General features: G+C 44.9%; 1 protein-coding gene across 1 annotated transcript in view; it reads right to left on the reverse strand.

Moving 5' to 3' along the window:
- Nucleotides 1-15918, reverse strand: part of VPS35L (VPS35 endosomal protein sorting factor like) — a 132667-nt gene extending 116749 nt beyond the window's left edge. The window contains 6 exon segments of the mRNA XM_007466923.1: nucleotides 283-307; nucleotides 2878-3000; nucleotides 5606-5776; nucleotides 8583-8682; nucleotides 15717-15843; nucleotides 15846-15918. Of these exon segments, the coding sequence (XP_007466985.1) occupies nucleotides 283-307; nucleotides 2878-3000; nucleotides 5606-5776; nucleotides 8583-8682; nucleotides 15717-15843; nucleotides 15846-15918 (619 nt within the window).
- Nucleotides 15919-16088: the final 170 nt, after the last annotated feature.

Here is a 16088-nt window from a genome sequence, read left to right on the forward strand (position 1 = left end):
TTTCCCAGCCAGTGAGAGGCACATAGACGGGAGACTACTGCTCTGTAATCCCAAAATCAAGCAGAGTCTCTGTTCTCCTAGGAAACTCTTTGGTCTTTTTTTTTCATTCGTCATCTAAATATGTATTTTGATTCTACTAAGTCTATACATAATCTAGGAAATAATAGCTTCAATTGAATTAAACATCAGGATTGGATGCTTTTTTCCTTTGGAAAATTATATTAAAGAGGCTGGGGAACAACAGAATTCCCCATCAAAACAGTAACAACAGCAAAAACTCACCTTTTTCAGATCCCATAAAAAGATTCTGCAGAGGCAAAAAATATGTTAATATTTTTTAAAACTTACTGGACCCTGTGACAAAAACTCTACTTATTGTTCAAGCAGCACTAAGACAACATGATCCATCGTTTTCCAACAAAGCCACTTATTTATCTAAATGAAAAACAGAAATATTTATTCAAGGGAAGAAAATACAGCTCACTAAAAACTACTAGAGATTCAAATTTCTACTCATTTCAGGACTCTCAAAATGAGCCAAAAAAAAGCAAACTTTTGAGACAATGGTGGCAATGTGAAAGCATTTAGCTTACTCTAAATCAGGGTTTCACAACCTCGGCAATATTGACGTTATGGGCTGGAAAATTCTGTTGTGAGAGGCTGTCCTGTGCACTGTAGGATGTTTAGCAGCATCCCTGGCCTCTACCCATTAGATGCCAGTAGCACTCCCACAGTTGTGACAACCGAAAACGTCTTCAGGCATTGCCACATGTCCCCTGGGGAGTAAAATTACTCCTGGTTGAGAATCACGGCTTTATATTAAATCAGTGCAATCAGAAAACAGTAAGAAAAAGAATTAAATAGTCCAGCAATTCTGCCACCATTCTGCTTAACAAGTATAGACTCTGGGAGAAGGGAGCAGAACCTTCCTAGTCACTACTGAGTTCACCCCTTCCTCCCTGCTCACAGCCCCGGTTTTTGATGGGTGCACTGTGTACAGCCCATGACTACCTTCAAGACAAATGTAACTGGACATGTTGAGGGGACTCCAGGAAGTGTTCGTTTTTTTGGCTGCACCACTCGGCATGTGGGACCTTAGTTTCCTGACCAGGGATCAAACCCGAGCCCCGCCTGCAGTGGAAGCATGGAATCTTAACCACTGGACCACCAGGGAAGTCCCAAGGAAGTGTTCTTGAATGAGAGAGGGTGCATCCCACTTTCCCCTTTCCTCCTTCTAACAACTTGGACATGAGGTAACACTGAACATGACAGAGCAGCAAGACAGAAAGAGCTGGGTCCCTGATGACTCTGGAGCTGCCACATAGTCCTGGACTATCTGCCTCTAGACTTCTTTCCAGTATGAAGAGAGACGAACATCTCTCTTCTTTAGGGAGGGCTTCAGTTACAAGCTAGTCCTTGACGACATGAGCGTTAACCTGCTCTCCCCGGTTGAGCAACTTGCAGAGCACAAGGTAAGCCTCCGGCACTAGCCAACAACTTGACCTAGTGAGCGCCACCCAAAGAAACAGTGAACTTCCAGCCCTGGCACAAAACCCACCAGTGGGACTCCCTGAGCAACAGTAAGAAGTTAAGCTTCTTACTGCACTTCTTCTTACGGCACTGTCCTCCCCTCGTAACTCTCTCTTCCCCCAGAGACACGACTCTGCGGCTCCAGTTCTTTCTCTGAACTGTGCCTGATCCCCGACTCTTAACACATTTTTTGAGGAACCAATTAGCACGTTTTCTCCCAACTAACACTGACATAATAACTGAAACTTACAGAACCTCAGTGTTGGGGCAACATAACTGTGATACTGTGATTTATAAGAAGAAATATCTGTTTAGTCTTTGTCCCAATTCCTGGCACAAAGCTCCTAACCCTTGGAATTTCCTAGGTGAGAGAACAACCCAGGAGTCTTCTGTTCTTTTTAGGAAGCACTCTCCTGTGATTTTTTGGAAGCACCTAAGGATTGAGGCTGGTTGTCAGGGGAAGCAACCACATGATTAGAGGGTGGGAACTTTCAGTCCCACCTCCCTGATTTCTGAGGAGGGGACAGGGGCTGGAGGTTGAATCAATCACCAGTGGCCAACGATTTAATCAATCATATCTGTGTAATGAAGCCTCCATAAAAACCCTAAAGGATGGGGTTCAGGGACCTTCCGGGTTGGTGAATCAGAACACATCCACATGCTGCCGTGCTGGACCCCAAACTCCATTGAAACAGACGCTCCTTTGTTCAGGACCTCACCCTAGGTATCTCTTCATCTAGTTACTGGTTTATATCCTTTAATATCCTTTGTAATAAACCAGTAGTCAGTTCTGTGAGCCACTCTAGCAAATTAATTGAACCCAAAGAGGTGGTCATGGGAAACTCTGATTTATAGCTAGTTGGTCAGAAGCCAGGTAACAACCTGGACTTATTTTTTTCTTTTTGCGGTACGCGGGCCTCTCACTGTTGTGGCCTCTCCCATCGTGGAGCACAGGCTCCGGAAGTGCAGGCTCAGCGGCCATGGCTCACGGGCCCAGCCGCTCCGTGGCATGTGGGATCCTCCCAGACTGGGGCACGAACCCATGTTCCCTGCATTAGCAGGCGGATTCTCAACCACTGTGACACCAGGGAAGCCCAACCTGGACTTTTGATTAGCATCTGATGTGGGGACTGAGCTCTTAAGCTGTGGGATCTTGTGCTCTCTCCAGGTAGACAATGTCAGAATTGAGTGGATTTATAGGACACCCCACTGGTGTCGAAGAACTGCTTGGTGTGGGGTGGGGGCAGGGGGCGAACCTACACACTGGAATCGGGTGCAGAAATGTAATAACAAAAAAGACTACGAAATCTGAAGTAGACACTGGGAGAAAAGTATACTGGTACTCACAATAGAGAGCTTTTCCGTGGTAGTATAGCGGGCAAGGATTTCTCCTCGTTTGCTGGCCCAAGGCTCAAAATCTGATCCTACAATGGAGTTATCATCTCTGTCACGTTTCTTTCTGGAGTTTTCCTAAGAAAAGGCAAGACAATCTCTTCAGCAGCAATTTTTGAATCTTTTAAAAAAGTATAAGCAACCATGGTGATGAAAGATGATAACACTGTCTTGTATAAGTGAAATTGCTAAGACAGTAGAACTTAAATGTTCTCATCAAAAAAAGGGTAAGTATGGGGCTTCCCTGGTGGCGCAGTAGTTGAGAGTCCACCTGCCGATGCAGGGGACACGGGTTCGTGCCCCGGTCCAGGAAGATCCCACATGCCGCGGAGAGGCTAGGCCCGTGAGCCATGGCCGCTGAGCCTCCGCATCCAGAGCCTGTGCTCCGCAATGGGAGAGGCCACAACAGTGAGAAGCCCGCGAAACGCCACAAAAAAAAAAAAAAAAAAAAAAAGGCTAAGTATGTAAGGTAACATATGAGTTAACTCAATGGAGGGAATGCTTTCACAATGTATATGTGTATCAAAGCATCACATTGCACACTTTAAATATCTTACAATTTTATTTGTCAATTATACCTCAGTAAAGCTTAAAAAAAAAGTCTGAGCAGAAGGTAGACAATCCCTCACTGTAGAATGTAACAGATCTGTCTATGATAAAAAATTTTCAGGCCAATTCACCACAGATGGACAATAAACCTATCAAAAGATGCTCAAACTCATTAAGAATCAAGGAAAGGCAAACTGAAAGAGATCACTTTTCAACAATCAGAATGGCAAGATTTAAAATGACTGATAGGGCTTCCCTGGTGGCGCAGTGGCTGAGAGTCCACCTGCTGATGCAGGGGACACGGGTTCGTGCCCCGGTCCGGGAAGATCCCACATGTCGCGGAGTGGCCGGGCCCGTGAGCCACGGCTGCTGAGCCTGCGCGTCTGGAGCCTGTGCTCCGCAACGGGAGAGGCCGCAGCAGTGAGAGGCCCGCGTACCGCAAAAAATAAAATAAAATAAAATGACTGATAGTAGCCAGGTTGGCAAGGATGTAGGGCACAGGCACTCCAAAATACTGCTATGCTGATGGGAGTGTAAATTGGTGAACCCTTTCTGGAAAACAATCTGGCAGTAGCCATCAAAACCTTATGTATATGGGGACTTCCCTGGTGGTCCAATGGTTGAGACTTTGCCTTCCAATGCAGGGGGTGTGGGTTTGATCCCTTGTCGGGGAGCTAGGATCCCACGCCTCAGGGCCAAAACACCAAAGCATAGAGCAGAAGCAATATTGTAACAAATTCAATAAAGACTTTGAAAATGGTCCACATAAAAAAAAACTTTATGTATATGTTACCTTAACCCAGTAATGAACTCCTAGGAAGTTACCCTGCAGAAATCCTTGCACGTAGGCACCAAGATCTATGTATGTTCAAGGACAAATGTGCCACTGCCTATACCAACAAACACCACACACGGTCTATGTGTCCATCATGGCAATTTAAAGCATGTCCCTGGGAATTCCCTGGCGGTCCAGTGGTTAGGACTCTGGGCTTTCACTGCCGAGGACCCAAGTTCAATCCCTGGCCGGGGAACGAAGATCCCACAAGCCGAGCAGTGCAGCCAAAAAAAAACCAAAATCATGTCCTGTTCCTTATAATACAATGCAGCTGTTCAAAATAAGAAGGTTGTTCTGTAAGTACTAATATAGAAAGTTCTCCAAGACATACTGTCAAGTTAAAAAAAAAAAAAAAAGTATATATGTTAAAAAAAAGTAAATAGCTGTGTGTAATGCCAGCAAAGAATGATGGTGGATTCTGAAGTCAGACTGGCCAGGCTTGAATTCCAGCTTGCATGTCACTTAACATCTGTGGACCTCTTTAAATGAAGCTTAGGCAGTATGAGAACTACACTTGGAATGCACTTGGAAAATACCTGCTACGCAGTTAGCTGATATTCTTATTACTGCTGTTGTTGTTACTTATATGTGAGTATGTATGTAAATGTTCAGAAATTGTTGTCATAAATATCTATGAAAATACAAAGAAAGAAGTTGAAGAATACACATTACACTGATAACACTGATGACCTCCAGAGTGGAGAACAGAATGAGAACTGGTCAACTGGACTTCATCTGTAATGTTTGATTTTTTACATGAAAAATTAGTAAATTAGATATGTAATTACATAAAAATAAATCCAAAATAAAGGGTATGAAAAGAGTGAAATGAGGGACTTCCCTGGTGGCGCAGTGGTTAAGAATCTGCCTGCTAATGCTGGGGACACAGGTTCGAGCCCCAGTCTGGGCCGCGGAGCAACTAAGCCCACGTGCCACAACTACTGAGCCTGAGCTCTAGAGCCCGCGAGCCACAGCTACTGAAGCCCGCATGCGAGAGCCTGCTCTCTGCAACAAGAGAAGCCACCACAACGAGAAGCCTGCACACTGCAACGAAGACCCAACACAGACAAATAAATTAAAAAAAAAAAAAAAAAAAAAGAGTGAAACGAAAATAAAGAATTTTAAAATGCTTTAAAACAAAAGAAGCAGCAGCAGCTTCCAGGATCTACACGCTGTGCAGCGTCGTTGAGTCTGGATTATTTGAGTTCTTACAACCCGAGTGCACTGCTCGGGTATTACCTGTTCAGTGAAAACCCCCAACCCTGCACCCAGAGGACTGACCATAGCTAGGAGCATTACCGTGGTAGCCGCCAGGGCTGCAGGGTCAGCAGAGGCCGCAAACATGGAGAGGGGGTCGGTCCCATCCAGGACGCTGCTCAGTGGGTCCACCATGGAGCTGGAGGATGAAGAGGATGTGGAAGAAGTGCTTCCTTTCCGGCTCTTCACTTTCTTTGTCTTTGACTCTGTGACCTGTGGGGAAAATTTGTGGAGGTAAAATCGTAATCTCCTATGACTTTTCCCAATGAAACACTCAAATGGGTTTTCCCTTGCTCCGTTATGAACTGACCATTCCTTTGCAGCAGGGACACTTATTTTTGTGACAAATTGACATGACTCGGAATCCCAGCTGTCGAGGAAGGGAAGGTGAGAAATTGGGGTTAGGAAGGGAGAGACAGGGTCTTTGAGATTTAGAAGGTGATGCTATAACTGAATTCTTATAGGGCCTTCTTACTCAAAGTGTGGTCTCTGGACAAGCAGCATCCATATCACCTGCCAGCTCATAAATCTGTAGACTCCCAAGCCCTACCCCAGACCCACTGCATCAGAATTTGCATCTTGCAGCAATGGTCTAGGTAGGGTAACGAACCAGCGTACGAAAGATCCCAGAGTTGTCATTCTCGAAGACGGTCTCAGTGGCTCTGCACGGCCAGCTCATCATCACAAAGCAGTGAGTGCCCAACTCCTCCCTTTCAGGAGAACTGTGTATGTGTTAAGAAGCAGGCGGGGGTGTTGGGGTGTGAAGCCATGTTCTTGTTCCACTGCCCCCAACCCTCCCCAACTTCAGATGACCAGACCGTGGTGAACCCCTGAGCCGAGAAGATCCAACCAGAGCCAGAGTCTGTCTGCTGAAAGTTTAGGATAACATCCAGAAGGGCTAGTTAGGCTCCACTCCTTTTTAAATGAGGAGGCTATAAAAACCCAGAACAATTCTTCAGAGAGAGACAGAGGATGTAACAGAATGAAGGAGAGAGGGTGTTGGATAAAAGAGAATTTGGGGCTTCCCTGGTGGCGCAGTGGTTGAGAATCTGCCTGCCAATGCAGGGGATACGGGTTCCAGCCCTGGTCTGGGAAGATCCCACATGCCTCGGAGCGGCTGGGCCCGTGAGCCACAACTATTGAGCCTGCGTGTCTGGAGCCTGTGCTCCGCAACAAGAGAGGCCGCGACAGTGAGAGGCCCGTGCACCACGATGAATAGTGGCCCCCGCTTGCCACGACTAGAGAAAGCCCTCGCACAGGAACAAAGACCCAACACAGCCAAAAATAAATAAATTTATAAAAAAAAAAAAGAGAGAGAGAGAATTTGGCCTCTGTCCCCGGTTCCTGGAAAGGAGACTCCAAGTCCTTGGAGCATCAGTCATTCATGAGCCCCTCAAACCTGAGTTTATGCTGATGAGAGGATGCTGAAAGATCAAACGTGTGATTAAAGGGTTCGGCCTTTCAGCCAGGTGATAACCCTCACTGTAGAATATAACAGATCTGTCTAAAAGTTTACTATGATAAAAAATTTTCAGGCCAATTCACCACAGATGGACAATAAACCTATCAAAAGATGAAAGAGATCTCACTTCAGCAGAGCGGAGGGAAGCTAGAGATCAAGTTCAATCACGTGGCCAAGGAATCAATCAATCATGTGTGTCATAAAACCCCAATAAAAAGTTTGGACACCAAAGCTCAGTGGAGCTTCCCAGTTGAACACACGATGCACTGGGAGGTGATGCACACCCTGACTCCACAGGCAGAGGGCAAGGAAGCTCTGCATTTGGGACCCTCCTCCTTGCCCTATATGTCTCTTAATTTGGCTGGTCCTCATGTGCATCCTTTATAATAAAAATATAAGCATAAGTATTTCACTTTTCTGAGTTTTGTGAGTTGTTCTAGTAAATTATCAAACCTGAGGGAGGTCTCCGGAAACCCCTGGATTTGTAGCCAGTTGGTCAGAAGTGCAGGTGGCCTGGGGACCCCCAAATTTACAGCTGGAGTCTGAAGCTAGGGCAGTTTTATTGAAGACCATGCCCTAAACCTGTGGGGTCTGACACTAACCCTAGGTAACTTGGTGAAGTGCCTCCCACTGGTGCGTGTTTGTTGTTCCTGTCTGCCTGGCATCCATTCCTCCATCTCCCAGGCTCAACAGTCCACATTTTCTTTGGGAAGGCAGCCTTGCCTGACTTTCAGCTCTTAGAGGCCTGGTGGAGTGGACTCTGCTCCTGGCTCCCAGGGTGGGCAGGAGCTCCAACCCAACCAATCACCATATTCTACAACCCAGTCACCAGGGTTCATTCAGGGAAGGACACGTAACCCGACTGGGCAAACAGAAAATGCAGAGAAGACACTCTCCCTGCTGTTGGGTTTGAGTTCCTGAGATTGGAACCAACTCACTGGTGGGTCAGCTGCAGCCACTTGAGCCCGTGGGGATTTGAGGGGCCCTGGGAGGCTGAAGCTTGGTCTTGTGACCTCCTGCTTTATGTAATCACCTCTGTGTGTTCTCAGGTTCTCTGCCATTCAGAAACGTCACATCCTCAGTGTCTAGTGGCATCTGTCAACCTCATCCCACCCATGATGACAACCACGTAGCTTCTATTACTTGTTAATAAAAAAGTGCTAACTCAGATGAGACAATCTATGACTCTTGCTTGCCTTTTGTTTTGTTTTTTAAATAAACTCACAGATAGACTAAGATGCTATTCAGGACAGCACCCTATATTAGTAATTAGAGTGATCTTAATATTTCAAATAGGCAAATTAAGAAGTATTTTGTTTACACCTCCAAATCAGGAACAAAGGCATCCCATATGCATGATCACATCAGTAATATGAGAAAGGGAATAAAAATGATGGTGGGTGAGACCAACATCACAAAAAAAATGGGGCAGAGAACAAACTTGTTGATTTAAATATGCAAAAGCACCTACCACTGGCAAAATGAGAAAGACCCAGGAATACTGTCTATAATTTTATGGAACAAGAATGTCACAGAGGGACCCTTGACAAAACTTACAGTTATGGGTTTCAGTGGGTGATAGTCCCCAAATTCCAGTGGTACAGCCTCCAATCGGCATGATGCAAACTCAGCCTTGTAGTTCCTGTTCCTGGAATGCCTGGTAAACAGCAAAACCCAGAAACCAATTAGTTGGAGATGCATACACACTAAAAACCTTTTGCTGAGACTTCCTCATTGATGAGACAGTTTACAGTGGAACAGTATTTTTACCAAGACCAATAAGAAGTGGCAAATTTAAAAAAACATTTTAAAAAAAATCAGTTTGAAGGTAAAAGGAGCTGCCGAGGCAAACAAGACCTGCGAGGACAGACGCCAGAACAAGGGAAGCTCACTGAAGTGAAGCCAACTTTCTTGCCCAGCTATCTCTCACAGAGCATTTTGATTCTTGGCATGGGACAAGAGCCAGGCAGAGGGAGCTGCTAGGGCACAGAGTAGCCAAAGAAGCTTTAAGCAAAATTCACAGGGCTGCAGAGATAAACTAGGGTTCAGGGCTATGGAGACAGCCAGGGCTTGAAGGAAGAGATTCTGAACAGAAGGCAGTGCAGAGAAGTGAGAGATTCGGTCCTGGTTTCCCCTCAAAGTATTCTCCAATTAAGCTGTGGAAGAGCAAGAGGAATAAGCCAAGTAGATGAAGAGCAGACAGTTTTCACCAGTCTTGCGGAGGCTTAACAAGTGAAGGGATTAGTGAGTGAGAAGGAACATAAAAGGGGAGAGATCACCCACAATGAAGCATGGAGAGGAAAAAAGACAAAAAGCACAGAAGAGTGCATAAGGGACATGAAGAAAGGTCTAACATACATACGATCTGAATTCCAAAGAAGAGAGGAGGAACAGGCAGAGCAGTATTTGAAGAGATAATAGCTAAAAATTTCCCCCAACTAAAGAAAGACATTGATTCACAGATTCAAGAAACGCTTGTGCCCCAAGCAAGACCAGTACAAAAACAAAACAAAAAACAACCATACTTAGGGCCTTCATAGTAAAATGGCTGAAAACTAAAAAGAGAGGATTTCTTAAAAGGAATAAAGATATGTTATTCTCAAAGGACAACAGTAAAGATTATTATCTCAGCACAGACATGAGAGCCACAAGACAAAGGAATGATACCTTTAAAGTACTGTAAGAAAATAATTGCCAACCAAGAATTCTAGACCTCGTGAAACTACTCTGTGAACATTAGGGCAAAAGAAAGAAGTTTCCAGTCAAAGAAAAAGGAGAACAGCAGCAGCAGCAGCAGAACCACACCTTAATTTTTTTTTAAATGCTGAAAGTAGAAGGAAAATGATCCCAGCTGAAAGCAAAAAATATATGCTAACATTATACATATATATATATATGCACATATGTGTGTACATATGCATATATACTATATATATACTAAAGAGCATACAAAAGATAAAGGTGTAGGTAAAACTAAATATCGACTACAAAAATAACTTCTTACGGTGTTTAAAATATATATAGAATTAAAATGCATGAGAACTAGAACATAAAAGGCAGGAGAGGTGCTACAATCTGAATGTGTGTCTCCCTAAAATTCACAGGTTGAAATCCTAACCCACAAAAGGTATTAGCAGGTGGAGCCTTTGAGAGGTGCTTACATCTTGAGGGTACAGCCCTCATGAATGGGATTAGTACCCTTATAAAAGAGGCTCCAGAGAGCTCCCTAGCCCCTTCCACCATGTGAAGACACAGTGAGAAGGTGCTGGCTGTGAGCCAGGAAGAATGCCTTCACCTGACCATGCTGCTGCCATGATCCTGGAGTTCCAGCCTCCAGAACTGTGAGAAATTAAATTTTGTTGTTGATAAGTAAACCAGTCTGGGGGACTTCCCTGGTGGTCCAGTGGATAAGACTATGTGCTCCCAATGCAGGGGGCATGGGTTCGATCCCTGGTTGGGGAACTAAGATCCCACATGCCACACAGCACAACCAAAAAAAAAAAAAAAAAAAGGAAAACCAGTGTGTGGTATTTCATTAGAGCAGCCCAAATGAACTCAGACAGAAAATTGGTACCCGGAGCGGAGTGCTAGTATAACAAATATGGAAGCAGCTTTGGAACTGGATAATGGGTAGAGGCTGGAAAAGTTCTGAAGTATGTGCTAGAAAAAGCCACTAACCTGAATGGACTGATTATCCAGTGATTATTGTGAGGGCTCAGAAAGAGAGGAAAGCTGTAGAGAAAGCCTCAACCTTCTTAGAGAATACCTAAGTGGTGGTAAACAGAATGTTGGTAGAATCGCAGAAGGTAAAGGTCATTCTGATGAGGCCTCATACAGAAAGGAGGAACACACTTTTGGACAATGGAGGAAAGCAATCCTTGTTATAAAGTAGCAAAGAGCTTGGCTGAATTAGTCCGTGTCCTGGTGTTTTGTGGAAGGCAGAATTTGTGAGCCATGAAATTTGGATATTTGGCTGAAGAAATTTCTAAACAAAGTATTGAAGGAGCAGCTTGGCTTCTCTTGAATGCTTACAGTAAAATTCAAGAAGAGAGGAATGACTTAAAGACAAAATGGCTGACCAAACGGCAAACAGGCTTAAAAACCTGGAAAACTCTCAGTTTCAAAGAGCACAGGAAGCTGGCCCCTTTGTATCCTTGGCCTCCAGATGCCTTGAATTCATCCCTTCCACGCCCCCCCCACTCCCACCCCCATTCTTAGCTTCTTGACTTCATTAATATGTGTATGAACCCCAAATCTAATTGTGCCGTGCAATTAATCAGCTTTACTCAATAAGCCCCACCTACCCAGACATCTAACACAGTACAAAAGAACTGAGATCCCATGTAATTTCGCTTCCATCCCTTTCTAAATAAATTTTGCTTCGAGTGTAGGAAAGGAGAAAAGCTAGTTAACAATATAGACCGGCCTCTACTTGTTTTTTGTTTTTAAAGGAAAACCCCTACCACAGTACACTGCCTAGTCCCTTTGGGTTACATTTACTAAATATATACTGTCTTCATCTTCCAAAAATATTTCAGTTGAATTCATTTATGAAATATTCTTCCAAACTCCTTTTAATATGCTACCAGCCAATCCCTGATTTATAAAACAAACAAAACCCCAAAGAATAAATTGGAAGTCTAGTCATCAACAGCCATAACGGAGTTTAAAAAATCAACTTATACTTTTCCTCCTTTCAGATCACTCTTAACTTTATCAATAGAATTTTGAAAAGTTAATTTAATAGAATGAGTAGAAATGTAATCTGACCTGAAATTCAACTGCAAATGTGTTTTTCATCGCCATAATAATTAACGAATCAACAGGTAAAAAAAGTATAGTATCAAAAGAGCAGTATGACTTGATACACAACAACCAATCAGTTCTCATTTATTATGTGCTTATTATTGTTGGGGCCCACAGCAGGCCACCCCAAAATATGGCATATTGATTATCTTGAATTAAAGTTACGTAAGAAACTTAAGGAAGAGCTGATGTAGAGGGACACCCTCTCTGTCTCCCTGAAGGCAGGAAATAAGTCTCCCCTGTGAAAGGGGCCCACCTGCAACTGGAGGTAGGACACCCTTGTCGCCAGAGATGGGGAACTCAGGGCCAAGAAGCCTATATAAACGAACCTTGTTATTTCTTTAATACCACAAGCCTGCTGTTTAGATTCTTCACTAATTAAGCACCCAAAGCCCAACTTTCTTTGTTCTGTCAATTCCTCACAAATCTAGTTTCTTTGTCTAAAAAGTATAAAAGCTGCCTGTTTCAGCCACTTCTTAGGTTCTGTATCTATGAGACCTCCAGAACACACAAATTAAAATTTGTTTTTTTCTCCCATTCATTTACCTTGTGTCAATTTTATTATTGGTCCAGCCACAAGAACTCAAGAGAGTAGGAGGGGGAATTTCCTCTCCCCAACACTATATACCAGGATACAGGACAAGCCCTTTACCTCTATTTCCTCATTTAATCAATCCTATGAGGTAGATACTATGATTATGCTGCCCATTTCTCAGATGGAGAAGCTGAGGCTGTTGGTAACTTGTGAGAGGTTAGCAAGTGATCCAGACAGATGCAAACCGAGGCAGCCTGCCTCTAGGATTCAGTAGTTCTACAGATCATCTATAGGTCAACTTGAGAATTTGAAAAAGCAATTGTCTTTTTTTCTAAGGACTGAGCTTTGAAATGATTTTTTTTTTAAGTGTGAGGTGAGGGAATTCTTTGGGGAAAAAATACTTGTTCTGGACAAACCTTTAAAAAAAAAGGGAAGGAAACATTTACCCTTGCCGTAAGTCCATGTCAAGTTGCTATTTCGATTTTTCAACCATTTCTTCCATTATTTCCTCAAATTTGCTCTCAGTTCCCTAGTGTTTCCTATAGGTTGAGATGCTAAAAGCATTTTCTTTAATGCCTGGGTCTTTGGTAAGGCTAACAGTGACCTCTAGTGGGCATTTTCTCAAAAAGCCTTAGTCTTCTTCCCACGAACATAGCTGATAAGCTGGTAAAAATACCCACAACTCCCAGCAATGCGAAAGGGTGGTCTGGCTGCTTGGCAGCTGCCACAGAAAAAAGGCCAACATTTCATACCTCCACTCCTAGCTTGGTCTGGCCTCTGGCTACTCCAAGTGTGAGTCACAGATAACCAACAAGAGCATCACCTGGGGAGTACTGAAATACCCCTACAGAATCAGGGTCTGCATTTCACCAAAATTCCCAGGTGACTGATATGCACATTAAAGGTTGACACTGCCCTATTTTAAAATTATTTACATTGGATAACATGAATGTGTAGAAATCCTACTACCGGTTACCAAATTAATCTCCTTATACTGGAAATACCGAAATCCAATAACTGCTTTTTAATTCTCAAGTGACTTTTTAATTACTAATGACATAATCTGGCCACACAGTTTTTTAATCCCCAATCACAATATACTCCCCCTCCCCAATAAAGTCTTAAAATGATGTAGAAATTCTGACTCCAAAGAATGGTATTTTTAACAGTGCTATGACCATAGGACTGAACAGGAAATGTAATCCACAGCGCACTGGACATCTCACAGGTGAGGTCAGTAATAATAAAAAGTGTGGGTGAGAAGAGGCATGCTGGGGAGACCCATGACAACACAGCAGGACTCAGGAACCCTGCTACCCAGGAATCTCAGCCCAGGACCTAGACTGTAGAGCCATATGACAATAATGATTAAGATCAGAGGTTTGGGACTTCCCTGGTGGTACGGTGGTTAAGAATCTGCTTGCCAATGCAGGGGACACGGGTTCGATCCCTGGTCTGGGAAGATCCCACATGCCGCAGAGTAACTAAGCCTGTGCGCCGTAACTACTGAGCCTGTGCTCTAGAGCCCATGAGCCACAACTACTGAGCCCGTGCGCCGCAACTACTGAAGCCCGCATGCAGCAACCAAGACCCAATGCAGCTAAAAAAAAAAAAAGATCACAGGTTTGAGTTCCAAACTTCAGTGCTCCTTGCAGAGGCTATAAAGCTAAATGAACTGCTACATCTTTCTGTCTCCACTTTCTTATCTGAAAAATGGGTTTTTTAGGAGATGAGATGTTGCACGTTCAGCACTTAGCACAGTGCCTGGCACAAGACAAAGGCTCGATAAATGTCAAATTTAATGACAGAAACACGTTTCTCCTCTGAGGGCCTCCTCAGTTTCCTCATTCACTCCATAAATATTACTCAGCACCTACTATCTGCCAAGCTCCATGCCAGGCTCTGGAGATACAATGATGGTTAAAACTCAGCCCCTTTAACTTGAGAAGCATCAAGTCTAGTGGGCAAACTGAAAGATGAACACATGCTACCACAGACAGAAATGTTTAGAGAACAGTCAGACTAGGAACTGTGGAGACCCTAGATGCTAAAGGGCTTATGGCACCTCTCTCTGTAAAGTATACCAAAGGTAAAAATGCACTGGCATTAAACAGCATCTTCCTGGATCTTCTGATTACAAAATTCCAGCTAGACAAGTGCATTGAAGCTATATGTTTTGGCATATAAGCCTTAGTGATTTCCTAAAAGGGGTTTTGCATGACTAGGTCAAAGAAAACTCAAGGCAGGTCATATAAGAACTCACTGGCATCCAATCCTGATTTAGCATACCGAGACTTTTGAAGGAAGACTCTTAAAGAGTTAGACATGTGAAGGGAACAAGAGAAAGACCGCTGTTTATCAAGCATAAAATCAGAAGTATGTATCTGATTATTTCTAAGGTCCAAGGCTGTATATTTTCTCATTTGCTCACTCACTCACTCATTCAATGTAAACCACTTCACATCATTTGCAGAGAGAGATCAGAAAATAATCTCCCTTTCTCACGTGCCCAAATAATTCCACTACTACCATCACAACTTGCTCCGGTTCTTCACACACTCGTAGCAGCAGCTGGAGCCTGAAGCGCCAATCATTCCTAGCTACTCCAGCCACAAGAGCCCGACAGGCCCATCCGCCTTGGAACGCGCCATTAGCTTCTTCTTGATGACCTCCCATTCATCCTCCAAAACCCAATTTAAGGCTCTTCCTCTCTCAAACCTTCCCCAAGCCGCCAGGTGTGCCTAATCCCCAATGCCTTCTTTGGATATCCTTTTATTCAGAAGCTTATCTGCTCCACTAAACTGTCGGCTCCTTGAGGCCAAGGAGTACGTCTGAGGGTTGTGTATCCTGAATGCCCAGTGCAGGGCCCTGCACAGAGTAGGATGAATGGCAGCCATTTCACAGATGAGAAAAGCAAGTCTCCTCTAGATGAGTCCAGTCATTCAAAAACCAGCCAGGTCTTCCGAGTCGTCCAGACCAGAGCTGAGCCCACCATTTTCTGCAGCCAGCTCCCCCAGAACCCGCGCCATCTTCTGGGAATGCGGAGGCCGGGGAACTTGAGCTTTTTTTAGGGAATGAATGGGGCGGGGGGCGTGGAAGGCGCGGGGAGAGGTAGCGGAGGGGGGGACCAAGATCCCACCGGTCCGGCTTCAGGGAGGTCCTCTGAACCCGGGTAGCGGCCGGGGATCTGTGGTCAAGACCACCCGGAGATGGGGTGGGGGACTCCACCAAACCCAACAGAAAGCAGTTCACACACTCCCTCGCAGAGACACACACCGAGACAGAGACAGAATCCCAGAAACAACCAAGGACACCACCTCCGTTAAGCCCAGCCGCCGCTTCCTTCTTACCAAGGAAAGACCGCCATCTTCCCAGTCACATGACCGCTACTTCTGGCACCGCCAGCCCAATAGGCCCTTCCAGACCACGCCCCGCCAGGGGGCCATGTTTGTGAGGGGCGGACGCCCCTCCCCGCAGGGGTCAGGGCCGCCATGTTTGTGAGGGGCGGGGCACCCTCCCGTAAGGCACGGGCCTTGCCGCTCGGGCGGCCATGATTATGAGGGGCACCGCAGGCCTGGTGGTTGCTGCTGCCGCAGCGCTGACATGAGCTGGCATCTTGTGGCAGGGGGGGGGCCGGCCAGCCGGCGCCCTCTGGAGGCGGTGAAGAATCCAGACACCTGCGGAGAGAAGACGCTAAACGCGGCTTGGGGGGGGAAAGGGGA

Source organism: Lipotes vexillifer, unplaced genomic scaffold (assembly GCF_000442215.2).
Source record: "Lipotes vexillifer unplaced genomic scaffold, Lipotes_vexillifer_v1.1 scaffold232, whole genome shotgun sequence".
In the NCBI taxonomy this organism is placed as follows: domain Eukaryota; kingdom Metazoa; phylum Chordata; class Mammalia; order Artiodactyla; family Lipotidae; genus Lipotes; species Lipotes vexillifer.